Raw genomic sequence first — 20,233 nt, 5'->3', positions numbered from 1 at the left:
ACAGACCTTCCGGTGCCGGGACCCAACCTGGCCAGCACGTGCAACGCGAGACGTTGGGACAGCGTCGACTCAGCGGCGGCCACGGCGATAACAGTGGCCGAAATGAAGTACAGCTGCGAGGGCTGTCAAAGGAGGCGACAAGAAAGCATGAAGCTATTAGGTCTTTGAGGGACCGGCAAACGCGTGTGCCGCCTTTGCAAAGCACTGACTGCTGTCAAGCAGAGCCATTTCAATGTAAAATGGCGCGGTTGCTGTGACGCGGTTGCAGCGACATGAATCATTTAATCTTTCCTTCTTTTTGCTATAATTGTCTTCTATGCCCACGCGGCAGTCATAGTGGCCCAGCTGAAGCCACTTGTCAGTCCAGTGCAACTTAAACACGAATTGATCAGTGGAAAACTGCGCGTCGGCATGCCGAGAAAATCATCGTTGGTCGAAAGGGTTGACACGGGACAACCACACCATCTCCCGTGGGTAATTTAAAAATGCAACAACGATCAGACAGTACAGCAGTGGTGACGTTACTGTCAAATTCCCCTAAGTGGTATACTGGGTCGTGGCGTCATTTCAGCACCGTCACGTAGTGCCTGTGAAGGAAAAAGAAATCAGTTACGCTGAAAAGGAAAATGGTCGAGACGGTGCTCGAACCGCTACCCCTCGACCACTGAAGAACGCTCGCGCGACCCGCTTAAAGGGAGGCATTGCGTCTCTTCCAGTGAATAAAAAACTAAAGTAAAATATAAAATCATAAAATAAAATAAAGAACCCTGTTCGTTTCTGCGAAGTGATACGCAAAGTGGACGCCAGACGGCTGAAGGAACCCATAAAGCTATCGCCTCATACCCTTCAGGCGTAGCTTGTTTCGCCTCTCAAACGGCCCTCCTCTAAGAGCTTTGCAGAAAAGGCACCTCTTTTCACCAAAGGAACGAAAGCTTAAAGGAGCAGCGACGCAGCACATGGCGCAGCCCGAAGGTTAAACAGACGTTGAGGCTTGGCACCCGCTGCTCTGCTTGAGGAGGATGAAGCGAGTGATCTAAAATTGAATTGGGGGTATTGTATTGATTCGTTGAGTTCAGACAATTTTTTTATTCTCATTGCTTCCTTAAGGAAACTGCGGCCGCTACTCTCGTCAGTAGCAGCAGGCTGTGTGTAGTAGCAGCAGGACTTGGCCATCAGGGGCACTCAGTGGTGCTGCAGCAATTACTGTCTCGAAATGTGCGCATAAATGATAAACACCTGTCCAAAAAGGAAAACCAAACAAGTCATTCGTATATTTTTAATGTTTTCAAACAGAGTTAGCCGCATAAATTTCTTCTTGACTTTTATTTTTGATGTTGTACGAAATGCGATCACAGGTTCTCACTATTGAGCCGTGTAGCTGTACTCCTTACGCCTCTCAACATGAGGACCTGATTCTCAAGGCATTTGCGGTGTCCGTGTGACAAGGGTATTAGTGTGCTAAAAAATTTTCGAGTGTATCCCTTAGGTCCACGTTCCTGCGTCGTAGTCGGCGTAGTCGTCAGCATTTGGGCGTAACCGGTAGTATTAAAGTAGAGTGCGAAACACCACTAGGATGGTGGCTGTCACAAGCCAGGTAACAGGTAAGAGTGAAACGCAACCTGCCACGGCGAGAGCGGAGGAGTGAACAACCGGAAGGGTGGCTGCCACGTGAAGATCCCGGAGGGTGGCTGTAGCAGCGTGACATGTCACCTATCAGCAGTAGCACGTGGCATGTGAAGAGCTGCGCTCACATTTCCCATTACCGACCAGTGTAATCGGCCGTCAATTTTTTATTTTTCCATTCGGTGGCGGCAGCACCAGAGCTGTTTCGATGGAGCGAAATCTAAAAAAAAACACGACGCCAGTGCACGTTGAAGAAATTCTAGGTTGTCGAAATTACTCCGGAGCTCTCCACTACGGCAGCTTTTTTTTCACATCTATTATCCTTAAGGTGCGATTTAGGGGTTTACTTGGAGGCTGACTTTTACTGCGCCTTTCCTTTCCCAAAACGAATTATTGATACCGCAAATGTGCAGCGTTCCGAGCACGATGCTCCGCCTCAGCTGCATTTATGGCCTCTTCGTCTTACGACAGATGTGCTAAGTAACCGGTAGCGGTTGTACCACTGCGGCGGTCACAACAGCGCATGCGGGAACAATTTCACGCCTTCTTCTGTTTAGGATCCTTTCCTCGAAGATGTTTAGAGGAATTTGAAGCAGTCCTGTGGTGACCGCCTGCCCACCTGATAAAGACGAATTAAGCATAAAGCGTAGGCCGCGTTACAAAGGTGGCCACTTGATCGTGGTCTAGCGCGCTCCACCTGACGGCTATTACGCGAAAGCATGGAGCGAAGCCAAGACAACAAACACTGTAATTACTGAACTCAAGAGGTCAGTTTTTTTTGTAGTGAAAGCTACACTGGGCCAGTAGAAGCTAGGTTCGCAGTGCCTGTCCAAGGCCACAGCTGCGCATGCGCCGTAACCATGACAACCAGCTGCGCTGTTCCACAGGTGTTCCTCCGCTACGCCGCGCCGGTCTCCAGCGCTGCGCCGACTCGTGACATCACGTGCCTTGTTATGCAGCGTCACTGCTCATGCAAAAACCTTTCGTCGGTGAGCTGAACTTCCTCCATCGCGTCTGAGTGCGCAGCTGAGCACATAAGCCTGAGCTTGTGCGCTTGCTAGTCAGATGCGCCATGGATGAAGAAGCAGACGGTGAGCGCGCGTACAGTGGGCTGCATCTTAGGAGACTGCGAGAAGCTGCGTCGGATGACCCGGAAATCATTGCTTGGCGTGAGGATGCCCGACAGCGTACAAATAAAACACGAAAGGCTAAGCGTGCGTCCGACACGTTGAAAGAGCGGGAAGAATGTCTCGCAAAGCGGTGGCGTCAAGACGCGGAGCGAGAGAGACGCCGAGCCGTTGCCCAAATACGAGAAGGAGAACGTCCCATGGAGCAGGAAGAACCAGACGCGAAGACGACGATGACTGGTTACACTTACGGCTGACGGCCAGTGCTTCGGCTACGAGGACGTTCGAATCATTTCACTACGTATATCTCGGCCTAGCTGAGCCAAGCCACTGCTGATTTTTTTTTGCATTGATGTGCTTTCGATGTCCTCTCACTCCAGGAAATCTCTCGTGTTGCATATCAGCACATGTATTTAAAGACAATGGAAATGACTTTTGAACGCGCAAAAAGACGGACCGCAAAATCGTCATCGTCCCATATTTGGTTATGTTTCCGCCTGCGGCATAGCCTGCGACTTCTCCCAAACCGAAAATTCAGATCACATTGTTGACCGAAGGCCCGTGCCTGAGGACTCCTCACCCCGAAGTAGATGGCGCAGACCTCCTGTGTGGACAATGGTCCAAGCAGGGGCGCCAGGCAGACCGGCAGAAGCGCGCTGATGGCCGTCGGTATCTCGTTGAGCAGCAGGTAGCAGTTGAGCAGGCACATCTCGAACGCACAGCGCAGCTCCTGAACACATTGACAAGAGGAAGGTGCTCACTTGCGCGCTCGGTTGTGCACAAATAACAAAATAAACCACGCCGTGAGTGCTGGCAAATCAAGACCAAGATGAAGAAGCGAATAGCAGCAGGGGAAGGAATGAGCAATGTCCATAATTAGAACTCTCTATACTCCGTTTCATACATCAGGTGCAACGCTCTCAATGCTAGCGCTCTTGTTTGCGCTGCTTGGGTCCGTGACCAAAACGTAGTGCGCTCCTTGTGATGAGCGAAACATAGTAAATCCTTTGCCTGCAGGCTTAATACATGGCAAATTTGTCATCAGCTTGATTAAATACACTCTTATCGCAGGCGACACGCAGGCCCTTTCTCGCTTTTAGGCCACTCGGCCACAGAACAAGCGCGGAGTAACACTCCTCCCTTTATTTTTCCCTGCGGACTACTTCCATACCTTTCACAGCGTTGCACCTGATGTATGAAACGGAGTACAACTAAATAAGTTTCTCAGGAGGTCACATGAACAGTGAAAGTACACGAAGTTTCGCACCGATAGCGCTTCATGAAGCTTCACATGTAGTAATCAGCCTCGGCGTAATGTCATATTCATAGAATTTCACCTTCTGGCCATTCAGAACCGTGTTCAGGTAAAGCTGTGCGGGATGAGTAGTAGGTGCTATCAAAAATGTGGCATCTGTGTTCAGTGGATCCAGTTAGTCTTGGGAACAGATACAGCTAAGGTAAACTAGACAGGTATTTTTCTAAGCCGTGTAATCGGGCTGCTGCTGGATTCGTCGAAGCATGCACCAGAAGGAAACACTTTGGCCTTTACTCTTCTGACAAAGGCTGTACCCTCGCGCCAAGCTCACCAAGCTATACTGCTAACACTTCGCCCGGGAATGGCGGTAACGACACAGTAATGCCAAGCGTTCGAGATATCAGAGTTTAGCACCGCTTTACCTAAATCAGTACTTGTAGAAGCAGTTTTACATAACACCGTTCGCTGAAGCATGCGAGGAATAATCCTTGCGATGCATCACGGCCCACTTCGGTTCTGGCTGGCAACTGTACTATGTACGCCGTGCCATAAATATTAGCTCCAGTAGACTCAGGCAGGAATCACATGAACTAATAAGAGTTTGACGAGCAAGCTTCTAGGCGAGGCAAGGTGAGCTTACGAACCGGAGACAGGTACATGAAAATGGGCGTCAGCAGCACTGGCACCACGACGAGCACGACACGTCGCCATTGGTCACGCAGCTGTCGGGAACAGCGATGATCGGCCGTCATCGTATGGGGCCCTGGTCCCAATTCGTGGAGCGGTTCTGTCCTCCTACGTAAAAAATGAAATCTGCACCACTGAGTGTTGTTGCGAGTATTCCTCTTCTTTTTCTTTTCCTCCTAAAACATGGCACATACCTACATGAGGGGATTGGCCGAGGTGAATTGGCGTAAACATGGAAATTTCCATTGGACATTCTGACAAGATATAAGCGCCAAGCGTGAATTTTGAAAACAATGTATGATTGAAGAACGACAGAAGAATATTTAAATCAAAATAACAAACAGCATTTGGGGGAAAAAAGAAGAGCTCGAAGAATATTAAAGCAGTTAGCAAATCAACCTACCAGTTGCAATTATGTAATCGTGGAGAATCCCACAAGTTCAACCCAGTGCAAATCCTTCGGTGCTCGGAACGAACGATGATAACACTGGTAGAAATAACGCGAGCCCAAACCTGGAGAGTGGGACCTCCAGGTAAATCTTTGTCTGAAGTGCGAAATTTGGACAGTAGAGGTGAAAATGGTGTACAGATTCAACTTCCCCGCATGTGCCACATAGGTTTGTTGGTGTCAAATCACATCTGCATAGATATACATTCAAGCTTTCAATCCTGCACCGCAAATGCGTCATTGATACCTCCCACAGCCTGGTTTTACACGAACGGACGTTGTAATTATATGCTATGTGCGGATAATCAGTGGCATTTCGTAAGGGATCGCGATGCCTGACTGATATTTGTTGCAACTGCTGTAACCTGGAAATCACCACCAGACTAAAATTCGAAAGGCATGTGTCGCTGACCCGTTAGGAGCCGACCTTGCTAAGAAATCGGCCACCTCGTTTGAATTAATGCCTACATGGCCAGGGACCCAGACAAAACGGACCTCCTTCAAAGTGCATGGGACAAAAAATCGCAGGAAAAGGCTTCAAAAATCTTTTTCTAAATTTTCAAGCGAGACAAAAACTGACACACAATGAGCGAGGACGATGACGTATGAAACATAACATGAAATTTTGTGCAGGGTCATTCCAAGAGCCAAAAATTCTGCAAATAATACAGGAATACAATCTGGCAGGCGGACAGAATAGCTGCATGACAAATCTTGCGAACAGATCCAAACTGGAGCTTTTTGGCAGCTGACGGAGGCATCGGTAGAAAGCACCGTATGATGGGGGTTTTGCTACATGTGAACAGAAAGAAGGCCGTTGAAAAGTTTTCGGGCATGTGCTTCGCATAAGATGGGAAGATGTGCTCAAAATGAAATTGCACTAGACCACCTGCGGATCGTTAACGTGCGATGTCAGTGCACTTTAAAGATCACCAGGTGGTCGAAATTATTCCGGAGCCCTCCACTACGGCACCTCTTTCTTCCTTTCTTCTTTCACTCCCTCCTTTATCCCTTCCCTTACGGGGCAGTTCAGGTGTCGAACGATATATGAGACCAATACGGCGTCATTTCCTTTCCCTAAAACTGCTGCCGGCGTGTCATCAGCCCAATGCAAAGAACGGAGATTCACACCAATCAACGCCAAAATAACAATCCAAGCAATCTCGACAAGCACGTAGCTTGCTGTATAAAATGCATCCCAAGATTCGAGGAGGCCACTATAATCGGGCATTTCACCGAACAGAATGAAAGTTTAACCTTTGAAGCATACGAAATGCCACGGGCCGGTGCCACGGAATGTGTAAGCGATCCGTCGACAGTGCTGACGCACAGCGAGATTCAATTCTTAGCAAGCGACGCGATGGAAAGCGGTGACACACGGGTTACGGTTTCATGATTAGCACTTAACATCTTGTATCACGTGTTATGGTTTCATGAATAGCACTTAACATCTTGTATCTCATACGTGTTTGTAGATTTCTTCTTTGTATGTGAGTATATAAGGAGAGCAGTACATATAATAAAGAGTTCACAGTTCGAACACGTACCTGTCTTGTCCCGTTTTTTGTAACTAGTCCTTGTGCCAAAGTATAGCGCGCCAACCTGAACTTGACAAACCAACTAGACGCCATTACAGCATTGCTTGGTGTTAAAAGTTTCTGCGTTAACGTAACTTGTGGTGTTTGATACCGTGGGCAACGATGTGAAAAGAATAAGGCGGGCTGAGACACAAAAATAGAAGTGCTGACTACAGTCACCGGGTCAAACGACCTGAGGAAAGTTCGCACCGTGAGTGTTTGAAAGCGGGAATATGTATCAGGGATGCGGGCTTCCAGATAAAGTAACACATTAGAAACTTATTTCGGGAGATCGAGGCAAAGACGTATACAGAGCGCGCCTTTCCAGTAAGATTAAGGTTTGAATCTTGTAGTTTGCGCTACCAGATAACAGAATGCAACCGAATTCATGTATAGGTCTTACATAGGCTTTGTATAGAAAAAACAACGAGTCGCAGCGCATTCAGTACTCTTTATTGCCAATTCGTGTCAGCCGGCCTAGAGCGCGTTCTCCTTTAGACACATTGTTCTTTATATAAAGGCTTCAATATAATGCGTGGTGATAAGCAGCACCTAGATATGCAACGGATTCCACTTGTGGAACCTGATTAGAGCGATGCACTACTGAAATGTGCAAAGGCGTGTCTGGAGGAAATAACAGTACACCGCATATCAACACGATGCATGACAGGCGAGTTGGTGATACATAATTATGCGAAAATAGCGCATAAGACGAGGACAACAAAGAAAACAACAGGACCAGCGCTGGTCCTGTTGTTTACTTTTCTTGTTGTCCTCGTCTTTTGCGCTATTTTCGCATAAGTACTCCGCTTTTGTTAACATTCAGGGATAAATTTATACGGTGAAACCGTACTCCAAGAGCATCCAGATATCCCTACAGAATCTCGTAAAGGGAATTGATATACCTTGCAGAAGAGAAAAAAGCTACGTCATCTTGAAACTGAAATTTAAATTTATACCGCGGGCCGCCGCGGTGGCTCAGTGGTTAGGGCGCTCGACTACTGATCCGGAGTTCCCGGGTTCGAACCCGACCGCGGCGGCTGCGTTCTTATGGAGGAAAAACGCTAAGGCGCCCGTGTGCTGTGCGATGTCAGTGCACGTTAAAGATCCCCAGGTGGTCGAAATTATTCCGGAGCCCTCCACTACGGACCTATTTGTTCCTTTCTTCTTTCACTCCCTCCTTTATCCCTTCCCTTACGGCGCGGTTCAGGTGTCCAACGATATATGAGACAGATACTGCGCCATTTCCTTTCCACCAAAAACCAATTATAAAAATTTATACCGCAACAAAAAGGAACGTTGCGAGGAGGGCGGGTAAAAGCTGAAAAAAAAAAACAGCTTGAGGAGTCCTGACCTCCCAGCATACACAGCAGCGCAGCAGCGTGCGGGGATAGCGGTACACATCAACATCAAACCAAGGGCTTATACAGCAAACAAGGCACGCACTTTCTTTGAAGAAATCGCGGAAATGTCCTTACTTGTTTCCATAAAAACATTATTTACAACCATCGGCAATGAGTACTTCAACATCTGTTTCCCGTAGTTAGTTCGGCATTTAGTGACATTCCAAGGTTCCAAATAACGTGCGTGATAAGTGGTGGTGTTTATCTACAGTCTTGCTAGGTTAGTTAATGCATCATTATTCCTTAGTATTCTCAGTTCGTAAAGGCGGGAGAGTTTGTAATTGTATAGTGATTTAATAGGGCCGATATTGTGTTTTCTAAATAAGCCTGCAGTATCAAAGCGGTACGGAACATTGCAGACCAGACGTAAGACCCGTTTTTGCAATATTATTAGTTGGCTAATTAATGTTTGTTCATGTCATTGTGGACCATACTAAAAAGGCATAGCTTAATGTATAGGAAAATAAAGTTATATAAAAGGACATTAACTGAGGTAGGGAAATAATAACAGTGACGGCGCAGTGGGCTTGGTGGCTGTGCCATGGCAAAGACCACTAATCCGCTCTTCCTGACAATGCAGGTGCTTGTCACGATCATCGTCGCATTTCTGCCTGGCCTGACGACTGCGCAGTCGGGTTCGTCATCCCTACCGATTTATCTTGGCTGCGGCGGATTTGGGGCTGGCTGCGTCAACGTCACCGCTGCCGTCGACACGCCGCCACGGATCTGCCCAACCCTCGCTGCCTCCTGGATCGCCCCATCACAGTCGACATCATCATCTTCAGCTATAAAACCGCTGCATCCGTCAACGACACTTCGTGGGCTTGGTGGCTGTGCCATGGCAAAGACCACTAATCCGCTCTTCCTGACAATGCAGGTGCTTGTCACGATCATCGTCGCATTTCTGCCTGGCCTGACGACTGCGCAGTCGGGTTCGTCATCCCTACCGATTTATCTTGGCTGCGGCGGATTTGGGGCTGGCTGCGTCAACGTCACCGCTGCCGTCGACACGCCGCCACGGATCTGCCCAACCCTCGCTGCCTCCTGGATCGCCCCATCACAGTCGACATCATCATCTTCAGCTATAAAACCGCTGCATCCGTCAACGACACTTCGTGGGCTTGGTGGCTGTGCCATGGCAAAGACCACTAATCCGCTCTTCCTGACAATGCAGGTGCTTGTCACGATCATCGTCGCATTTCTGCCTGGCCTGACGACTGCGCAGTCGGGTTCGTCATCCCTACCGATTTATCTTGGCTGCGGCGGATTTGGGGCTGGCTGCGTCAACGTCACCGCTGCCGTCGACACGCCGCCACGGATCTGCCCAACCCTCGCTGCCTCCTGGATCGCCCCATCACAGTCGACATCATCATCTTCAGCTATAAAACCGCTGCATCCGTCAACGACACTTCGTGGGCTTGGTGGCTGTGCCATGGCAAAGACCACTAATCCGCTCTTCCTGACAATGCAGGTTGGTGAACAATACAGCCTGTTCGCTAAGAAAACTAGTAACTACTTCTTAGTGCAGCTACCAAGCCCACAGTGTCTGAGTGCTATCGCTGCCGATTTTGCCCGTTCTCTTCTGTTGTTGTTATCCGGTGATATTGAAACTAACCCCGGTCCTGATTCTGTCGCCATTCTTGCCGAGCTGCAAAAAATTTCAGCCAGTCAATCTCAACTCATCGCTGATGTGGGTGAACTAAAAAACCAACTACTAACGACAAACCAAACCATCTTCAATCTGAACGAAAGAATGACTGATCTCGAGAACCACTACCAAACCCTAAAAACCTTACAAACAGACCTTGATACTGTCCGAACTAACGCCGCCCAGACAGCCAGCTTAGTCTCTGCACTAGAAACACGCCTAGACGACGCCGAAAATCGATCGCGGCGGAATAATCTAATATTTTATGGCCTTGAAGACACTAATGCGGCCGAAACATATGCTGAGGCTGAAGAAATCATCATTCGTCACTGCCAGGATCGCCTTAACATATCAATCGACCCTAAAGAAATAGAACGCGCACATCGCCTTGGACGCCACTCTGGCGACCGCTGCCGCCCAATAATAACCAAATTCACGTCCTACAAAACTAAAGACAATATTCTCTCAAATGCCCGGAAACTAAAGAACACATCCTATAGCATCGGCGAAGACTTCTCTCGTTCCGTCCAAACCGCGCGTAGCCACCTTGTAGCATTCGCCAAAGCCAAAAAAGCTAAATTTTCACTTCGCTACAAGACATTGCACATTGGAGCTAAGCGTTACATGTACGATATCTCATCGCAGATGGTTAAAGAGATGCCATAGCGGTTACCTCCCCCAAATGTAATCAATACCCGTCCCCGCACTTTACCAAGCAATCATCTTTCGTTCTCTGTAACCTACACTAATATTCGCAGTCTTATGCCGAAACGAGAACGCGTGTCTAGCTTAGTCATATCATCTAACAGCAGTATGCTGTTACTAACTGAAACCTGGCTTACTAATGATATCACTGATGCTGAAGTTATTGCCGATTTGCCGAATTTTTCTGTTTATCGGAAGGACCGCACAGATTCTCGAGGGGGTGGCGTGCTGATCGCTGCTGGACCAGAATTATCTTGTTCACCCATCCGTCTCCCATCTAACTTAGAGATACTGTGGCTTTTGTGCCGTACTTCACCGCATTCAGTCATAATCGGCGTGTGTTATAGGCCTCCGCATTCTAGCCCAAACTTTTCTCGTGAACTTAACAATATGCTAAACCAGCTCATGATATCTTATCCGAACGCGCATATTCTTCTGTTTGGTGATTTTAATTATCCAGGAATAAACTGGCTCAACCGTTCTCATTCACAGCCAATCAGTGCAGAATCAAGGGATTTTCTAGATGTTTGTTTGAACTTTAATCTTTACCAACTAGTAACCAGCCCAACACGCACCGCAGGCGATTCGAGCAACATTTTAGACTTAATACTAAGCTCTCATCCTGACAGTTTGTCATCCATTACATACTTAGAGCCCATTAGCGACCATAAAGTCATTCAAGCCGATTTTTCCTTTCGCACCGAGCGCCATGAAACACAAAAGAAAACAATCACCCTGTATGACAAGGGTAACTACAATGCCATTAATCATGAACTGAGCATTTTTTTCCCACTCTTCGAAGCCGGTTATAACCAGAGATCTGTTAACGAGAATTGGCTAATATTTAAAAATAAACTTCATGAACTAACGCAAAAATTTATCCCTAGAATAACTTTTCGTGAAAATCGCTCTAAACCCTGGTTTTCTAAGACACTAAAAAGACTGGAGAATAAAAAGAAGCGGCTTTTTCGCGCTGCCAAATTTAAAAGCAATTCCGAAGCGTGGGAGAAATACTTTTCAGCCGAAAAAGAATACTTGACTTCCGTCACCAACGCTAAACACTCATTTTTTAACAGCGACCTACCGCGCATGCTATGCGATAACCCCAAAAAATTTTGGCGCGTTATCAATCCCGCACCATCACACTCAGTCACTCTCACTCATGCATCCGGTATTCAAGCCTCCGACATAGAATGCGCTAACATCTTCAATACGGCGTTCTCGTCAATTTTCACCCAGGAGCGCAACCCGCCTCCAAGAATACCTCCTACTAATGCCACCTCACCGATGGACGCAATAACTTTTTCTTCAACTGGCATCTCGTCTTTAATCGAGAAAATGAAACTTTCCTCGTCAGCCGGCATCGACGAGATAAACACTAAACTACTAAAAAACACAAAATGTATCAGTGCAGTGTATCTTGAATTATTGTTTTCGCAATCACTCTCTACAGGTCTCATTCCGGAAAACTGGAAAGTTGGGAAGGTCGTTCCACTCTACAAATCAGGTGACAAAAATTCCCCTCTGAACTACCGTCCTATTTCTTTAACTAGCGTCCCCTGCAAGATCATGGAACATGTCATATACTCTCAGGTAATGAACTTCTTAGACGCTAACAATTTCTTCCATCCATCCCAGCACGGTTTCCGCAAGGGGTATTCATGCGAAACACAACTAGCCATGTTCCTCAACGACTTACATACTAACCTGGACGCTAACCTTCAAGTTGACGCCATCTTTCTGGATTACGCTAAAGCATTTGATAAAGTTCCACATCAACGTTTAATACAAAAACTTTCTATTCTAAACATTCATCCTAACGTGCTAAACTGGATCAAGGCCTTCTTAAGAAATCGCTTTCAGTCAGTCATTGTAAATAACCAGTCTTCCAACCCTCTCCCTGTAACATCCGGCGTCCCACAAGGCTCTGTTCTTGCACCCCTATTGTTTTTAATATATATTAATGATCTCCCTCAATACGTATCCTGCCAAATTCGAATGTTCGCTGACGACTGCGTAATTTACCGCCAAGTAACAAACATAACTGATCATGAAGCCCTCCAGCAGGACCTTAACCAAATTGAACAGTGGTGCGCAGATTGGCTTATGACCCTCCACCCTAGCAAATGCAAGCTTCTTTCCATCACCCGTCGCAAAAAGACTCATGCCTTCCAATACAAAATCGCTAACGAGTTCGTAGAATCTGTATCATCTTTCAAATACTTGGGCGTCACATTATCTAATGACCTAACATGGAATGCACATGTTACTAACGTGATATCATCGGCTAACAAAACTCTGGGATTTCTTAAACGTCACCTTCGCCTCACCTCACATCACGTGAAATTGCTCGCCTACAAGTCACTCATTAGACCTAAACTTGAATATGCATCCGCCATATGGGACCCGCATCATATTAACCGCGTAAACGATCTAGAAGCCGTTCAAAACCGCGCTACAAGGTTCATTCATTCTTCTTACTCCTACGACGTCAGTGTTTCAGCCTTAAAAACCAAATCAGCACTATCGCCTCTTTCCGTTCGTCGTCGCATAGCCACGCTATCACTGTACCACAAGTTCTTTTACTCATCCCTTAACCGTGTCCCTTACATCACGCCAGCATCATACATTTCTCATCGCACTAGCCACACGCTTCAAGTTTTTCGCCCACGTGCCCGAACTGTTACTTTTTCAGCCTCCTTCTTCCCACGTGCAGCTAAGGATTGGAACGGCCTTCCCCAGCACATCGTCGACATCACCTGTCCTTCATCATTTGCAAACAATCTAAACAACATTTTTTGTTCATGATCACTAATGGCATTGTTTTGTGCCTTTTCCTGCTAATCCCACCCCTTATGTAATACCCCGCAGGGGTCTTTAAGGTAATAAAATGAAATGAAATGAAATGAAATGAAATGATCCCAATAGTTCTCGACAACCTATGTACGACATACCCTACGTGTTCAGTCCATGTCATATCTTCAGAAAAGTATACACCTAGTGATTTAGTGACCTTCATACAGAAAAACTGTTATATCAGGACGAATCGGGATGTCACTGACCAAAATATTAAAGCAGCAGTGATAGCACCGGTACTTGCGGCATACCTCTTTATTGATAATATACATTAGAACGTAGGGTTCCATCTGTGCAGTAGAATATATGTCCTTCAAAAATTCAGATATCCACGCATAAATGTAGGTCGGAGGATGTAACTGAGCAAGTCTGTGAAGTACAGCCTTTGTCCGTAAAATTTCGATACTGATTTAATTCTACTCTAGCAATGATTCCCCAAAACAAATGTTGGTGCGTATGTGTAGCGCCATCTTTTCGGGCTAACCTTAGCTATTTATGACAATTGCTGTGGCAGCGGCTAGACGGCACTACATGTCGAAAAATACGTAGTCACTAGTCGTATGCGCATTCTACTGTGAGTGAATGTGGAGAGATGGACGTCCCCCTTAAACAGCGTGTAAACATAAAATTCAGTGAAAAACTTGACAAGACAGCCACACAGACGTATGAACTCCTTCGTGACGCTTACAGAAAAGAGACATTATCGCGGGCGCGAGTTTTCCAGTGGCACAAGAGGTTCGTTTCGCGGAGAAGGTCGGTGGAAGATGACAAAAGGCAGGGGCGCCGTTGAAACTCACGGAATGAAAACAACGCGGCTCGGATCAGGGAAATCATACAGCAAGACCGCACCATTACAGTCCGCATGCTGTCAGATGCTCTCGACATTAGTAAGACAACACTACACCAAATTTTGTGTGAAAACTTGGGAAACGAAAGCTGAATGCCAGACTTGTGCCGAACTCCCTCGCAAAGGCACAGAAGGACACGCGCATCCTTCTCCGAGGCAGAGAAGGATGCTGGATTCGTCGACAGCATCATTGCTGAATACGAAACATGGTGTTTTAATACGATCCTCAAACAAAGAGGAAGAGCGCCGAATGGCGGTCCAGCTCTCCGGCGTCGAGAAAGGTGCGACGACAGAAGACCAAAACAAAGACGATGCTGATAATTTTTTTCGATAGCAGATGTGTCATACACCACAAGTTCGTCCCACAAGGACCGACGGTGAATCAGGATTTTTGTATCCCCGTGATCCAACATATGCGTCATGCATTGCGACGCCGTCGACTTGACTTATGGGCATCTGGAAAATGGAGCCTTCTCCACGATAACGCAAAGCAGCACACAACACTCAGCGTGACAGCATTTCTCGCCAAGCACAGCATTACTGTACTTCCCAATGCCCCATGCTCGCCTGACCTCTCCCCATGCGATTTTTTCCTGTTTCCTCGTGTGAAGAAAGCCCTAAAAGTCGTAGGATCGGGAGCGTGGAGGCCATTCAAGACGCCACGGCAAAGGAGCTGACAGCCCTGCCAAAAGAAGCATTTTTTAGCGGTTTCCATGACCTCAAGAAGCGTTGGAAGCGGTGTATAGACTGCAAGGGGGACTATTTTGAAGGGGTGCTGCACAAATGATTTCAATGTTAAACGCATTGATTTTAATGGACTCAGTCTTGGAACTTGACGGACAAATGTTGTAAAATAGTATGTTCTACACTGTCAAAGACCTTTGCTACATCAAAAATCACCTAAGCTGAAACTTTCCTTCCGCGTATTGAGAGCCGGATTCTACCTTCTAGATCCACATGCGCGGACCATGGAGAGCACCCGCGACGAAAGCCAATCTGCGCTTAGCTGACACCGTTAACGTAATGAACACGATTGGTGAGGTGACTATGCAATATTCTTTATATAAATTAGACAGAATTTGAGGTTAGCGCAATTGGCCAATTTTTATTCAAGATGTATGCTTTCCCTCCATCTTTCACCAATAAAATAATTTTCGCTATATTCGAAATGTTTGGAATCCATCCATTTGCCAACGAAGCATTGACAATATATAAGAGGTCGCTTGAAAATTCAGGGCTAAAATTTTAATCATACCAGCAGTGACACCATCTTCTCCAGGAGCTGCAGGATGCAACATTGCCAGGACTGAGAGGAGCTCTGATGCGTCAACCGCAGTGTAATTCGAATAGGGTTAGATTGTGCACAAAGGGTCAGTTCTCTGCGTCTGGAAACCTGACGCCAAACGCTGAGCAATACATTCCAGGGTTTCCTTAGCCTCTTGTGGTGATAACACTGTAGAAGTATTGAGGCGAGGCACTGCAGAACTCTTGTTAAGTTCAACGAATCTATGCAGGGCCTTCTGATTACGACAATTTGAAATATATGTGTTTAAATTTTGGCTATACTCCACCTTGGCTTCTTCAATTGTTCTTTTGAAAAATGCATAAAATTTTTAGTTTAAGAAATTAACTGGATTCTGGTTGCAGGATAGCCTCTTCCAGGCCGCTTTTCTGTGACGATAGGCTTTCTTACATTCTTCTGTCCACCAAGGAGGAGAGTGGTCGCTATATTTACCCGAATCCTCTGTCCACTACTCAGTGACCTCTAGCCTACCTGCTGATAATGTTATTTAAAAAGGAAAGCTGGGGTAGTTGGTGACATTTAGATTCAAGGCACATGGTAACTAGCGCTAAAGACAAGGACAGAAGAGAGACGGACACCACGAACGCTAGACATCAGCTGATTTATTCTAGAGAGAGACACATTCAATACATAGGCAAGATATGTACTAAAGATCCCACCCTAAAGCGCATGTGCTACGGCACCTTGCGGCTCGAGAATTGTAACTCTTTCCATAAAAATGATAACCATGGGTTAGTTACGCAGGACTTGTGTTCCATGTAAATGAGGAAGGCTTCCAGTATTTCACGTTCCAGCTGATCTGAACTGGAAAAAATGACCCGTGCCTAATTGTATATCGGAGCACAGTTATCCTCACAACGTTTTCAATGTGCCGCCAAGTGTCCCAAACCTGGTACTGCTTTGACAAAAATTATTGTGGGACGATAACAAGAACGAAAAATAAAGAATATAGATACTGCATTGACAGCCAGCCTGTGCTCCATTAGCCACACATTCCCGTGGTCTACAGAATTCTCTTGTCATGCGGGAATTGCTACATCGACCAAACTGGCCGTTGAATCACTGTTCGGCTAATGCAGCACAGGATGGCTGTCGAGACATTATGAGGTTTGGGACACTTAGCGGCACGTTGCAAACGTTGTGAGGATAAATGTGCTCCGAATTATAATCAGACACGGGTCCTTTTTCAAGTTCAAATGAGAAGGAACGTGATATACTGGAAGCCTTCCTCATTTACATAGAACGACAGTCGTGCGTAAGTACCCCATTCTTAAAATTGCCATCGAAAGAATGACAATTCTTGAACCGCACAGTGCCGTTCCACATGCGCTTTAGAGCGTGATAATTTGCACATTTTTGCCTATATATTGATGTCTAGCGTTCCTGGTGTCCATCTCTCTTCTGTCACTGTCTTTAACGCTAATTACTATCCGCCTTGAATCTGATAATGTTAAGTGAATGGCTGAGCTAGCAACCCCTCGCAAATAGATTATTTCTATGGAATTCAAGCAGCGTAGAACATTCGCAGACAGCCATGACCAGACAAGCTGACCGCAGGGATCAGTACAACTCCCTCGGTTACAAAGGTGGGAATTAAAATCTCCGGTGATTATTACACTGCTTGCGCCAGCCACCAATCTCTCTAAACAGTCTGACCTGTGTACACCTGAAGAAAAACAAACATTATCAATTGTAATATCGGCACAATGCGGAAATGAAATTTTGATCCCTAAAAGCTCCCAGCCAAGAAAAATTTTATTATAGACAGATGCCTGGTGGCATATATTTTTAGATAGCATGGTTACCAATCCACCTCCCCTGCCAACACTTCGCCCTGATCTTAAGACTGGAAAGTTTCTGACTGAAAATTACTTATAAGGTGATAACCACGCTTTTTGGAAAAGCACAATATCAGGGTTATGTTTTTAATTAACTATACTGCTGTATCTTGAAGAGATGGTACGGAGCGGGAATTCCATAGTAACATTTTGATACCAGCCATGATTATTGACCATTTATTTATTTATTTATTTTACCCTCAAGGCTGGGGCATTAAAGAGGGGAGTGGTTGAATGAGATACAATACAGAAAAGATAACACGAAGTAGACAAATTAATGATCGACATATACAATGGTGGCTAATGCGGTTCTAAAATGAGTAATGTCTACAATGCTGGCAATTGGTCCGGGAAGGTCGTTCCAGTCCTTGGATGTTCGAGGAATGAAGGAGTTGCTGCATGTTTTCGTCCTGGTTGGAGCAATTCCAACCTTGTGTGAGTGGTCAAGACGAGATGAGATGTACGAAGGCGAAGGAATGAGTGCGCTACGAATCTTGGGACAAATATGAAAAATTTTATGGAATAAGCAAATTCGAGAAAATTTCCGACGAGAAGCTAATGAAGGAATGTTTAACATGCGTTTCATTGATGATATGCTAGCAGTACGATGGTAGTTATGCAGAATGAAACGAACAGAGTTATGCTGGACAACCTCCAGGGCATAGGTTAGGTTAGCACAGCTAGGGTCCCAAATAGATGAAGCGTATTCTAGTTTGTTACGGGTTAGTGTTTTGTACAGGAGAACTTTAAGTAAGCGGGGGGCAGAAGAAAAATTACGGTGAAGGTAACCAAGCATGCGATTAGCATTGTTAATTATGGTGTTAATGTTACGGGACCAAGTAAGATCAGAAGAGATTTCAATGCCAAGATAACGATAGGAAGTGACGGATTCGAGCGCACTGTTATTTAGGTAATAGACGCTAGGACAGCAGGCATTTCGAGAGACACGTAAGGCTTTACATTAAGATGTATTAAGGTCCATTTTCCACAAGTCACACCAATTAGTAATAGCATTCATATCACGTTGCCAGGCATTAGTGTCGTCCGAACTGTTAACTTCTCGAAAGACAACACAATCATCAGCAAATAAATGAGTGTAGAGGCGGAAACCGCCTCTTTTATGTTATCCACCGGGGGAAGAACTACTGGTCCTTTTTTGCTTTCGTCTGGGGAGAATTAGTTTTAGACGATGACGAGGAAGCATGGCGCTTCTGCATAGGGAACGACATTTCGACATCGGTTGTGCAAATGTCGGTGCGACATGCACTGCTAGGGACAGAGATGTTCGGTGGGAGCTAGGAAGCATCAGGAGGTGATGGTGAACTGCTAGCACTAGCTACATAAGCTGAAACTGATGCAGACGTTCCTGCCAGAACGGATATTGATGGTTAAAGATTGAATTGCAACAAGCTGAGCCGACGCCTCTGAAAATGTGTCTAGCGTTCACGCTAGACACATTTCTTACGTTTCTTATACAGTACTCACAGTTGAGGCCGTCAAATTGGTTCCAATGTCCCCAACAGAAGCGAGCACACGACTAGCATGTGAATCTTTTTGCCTGTTAAGAAGAGCATAAGCATCGGCTCTTGAGCACTGCTTCTCTTTGATATCTAACAACCTACGCTCTTCACAGCGTTTTGCGCTATTGGCATCATCAGCTCAGTGGTTGCTGCTGCACAGGCAGCAATGAGTCTGCTATGAGGTGCAGTTATCAGCAGATTTATCTTCTCCGCATAAAGGGCAACGGGTCTCCGACTTGCATGCTTTGCAGCTATGCCCGAACCACCAGCAGTTCGTGCATTGAAGAGGGCGGGGTTGCAAGTGTTTACACGGTATACAGTGGGCCAAAACTTTTGTTCATCAGGGCAGGAAGAGCCAGCAAAAGTTATTACAGACTCAGTACCAACACGCGAACCATTTACCTCTCTACTGCAGCGATAGACTGAAAGCACCACAACTCCTGCATTCTGAAATTCTTGAATTTCTTGCGGGGAAGATGCTAGGTCGACACCTGCAAGCTGTTCGGGAATGAATGCTTTCATCGGCAGTGAGCTACAAATTTTGCACTGAAGCAAGTCAGCTGCACAAGCGATGTCTGAGGACTTGCAGACAATGCCTCTACGGCCAAATGGACGCACTTCAGAGATCTGCAGATAGCGGGCTGTTAAAGATCTTAGCTCCTGTTGAGTTTGTTTGAGGGTTTTCGTTTTGATCACACGCTCATCGATCGGGAGGAGAGCCACGGGAATTGCATCAATGCCATTTTTTGGAAGGACTCAAGCGGTAGGCTTTGGACTGGTAAGCTGACTAACCGAGCTGTCAAACCTCCACCTGGGAAAGTCAACGAAATCTCCCAGGAAAAACGCACCCTCAGGGTCACATCAACTGCGTCCTAGCCTAAGTCTTGGCCAAAATCTCCTAACGTAAAATAGCTTCACCGATGATGAACAAGCCGGAACCACCAGGAGAAGCAGAGAACAGCAGCAGCCAGCAAGGACACGTCAGCTTTCTTCCTCTTCTTCTCAGGCATAGACACTTGTAACCGGTAATTACCAAAAGCGATATGAGTTCTTAGAATTTACAAAACGCAATTATCCCTGGCTCTTCGGCTCAACAAATTTTGGCAACATCGGGTCAAAATACATGCGCTTTCGGAAAGCATGACGGCAAAGCAACCTTTGGAGTGCACGTAACTAGCCAAAAAAAAGCCACATTTCGTCGAGCCACGGCGCCGAGGGTAATCGCGTTATCGAAATTCTGAAAAATGATATGGGTATTTCTAACGCCGGCTATAAGTCTCTCATTGCAGCCAGTAGCCTAACTGTTATAGTTAAAATGATAATCATTAGAAACTAGTCAAGCAGCTAACAAGTTAACATTATTTACATATTTCCTGATGTCCTCCAGCGCAGGTAT

The 20,233-nt window shown here is 46.1% G+C and overlaps 1 protein-coding gene across 1 annotated transcript in view; it reads right to left on the bottom strand.

Annotated features, from left to right (window-relative positions):
- Positions 1-19,827, bottom strand: part of LOC144103262 (Na(+)/dicarboxylate cotransporter 3-like) — a 30,527-nt gene extending 10,700 nt beyond the window's left edge. The window contains exons 1-4 of the mRNA XM_077636027.1: positions 19,756-19,827; positions 4,650-4,800; positions 3,331-3,480; positions 7-122 (exon numbers count right to left, since the gene is read on the bottom strand). Coding sequence (XP_077492153.1) covers positions 7-122; positions 3,331-3,480; positions 4,650-4,757 — 374 coding nt within the window. The 5' untranslated portion in view covers positions 4,758-4,800; positions 19,756-19,827. The remainder of the gene's footprint in view (positions 1-6; positions 123-3,330; positions 3,481-4,649; positions 4,801-19,755) is intronic.
- Positions 19,828-20,233: the final 406 nt, after the last annotated feature.

This window comes from Amblyomma americanum, chromosome 9 (genome assembly GCF_052857255.1).
Source record: "Amblyomma americanum isolate KBUSLIRL-KWMA chromosome 9, ASM5285725v1, whole genome shotgun sequence".
NCBI lineage: Eukaryota > Metazoa > Arthropoda > Arachnida > Ixodida > Ixodidae > Amblyomma > Amblyomma americanum.
Note: the sequence above shows the minus strand (reverse complement) of the source record. Positions and strands in the feature narration are given on the sequence as shown.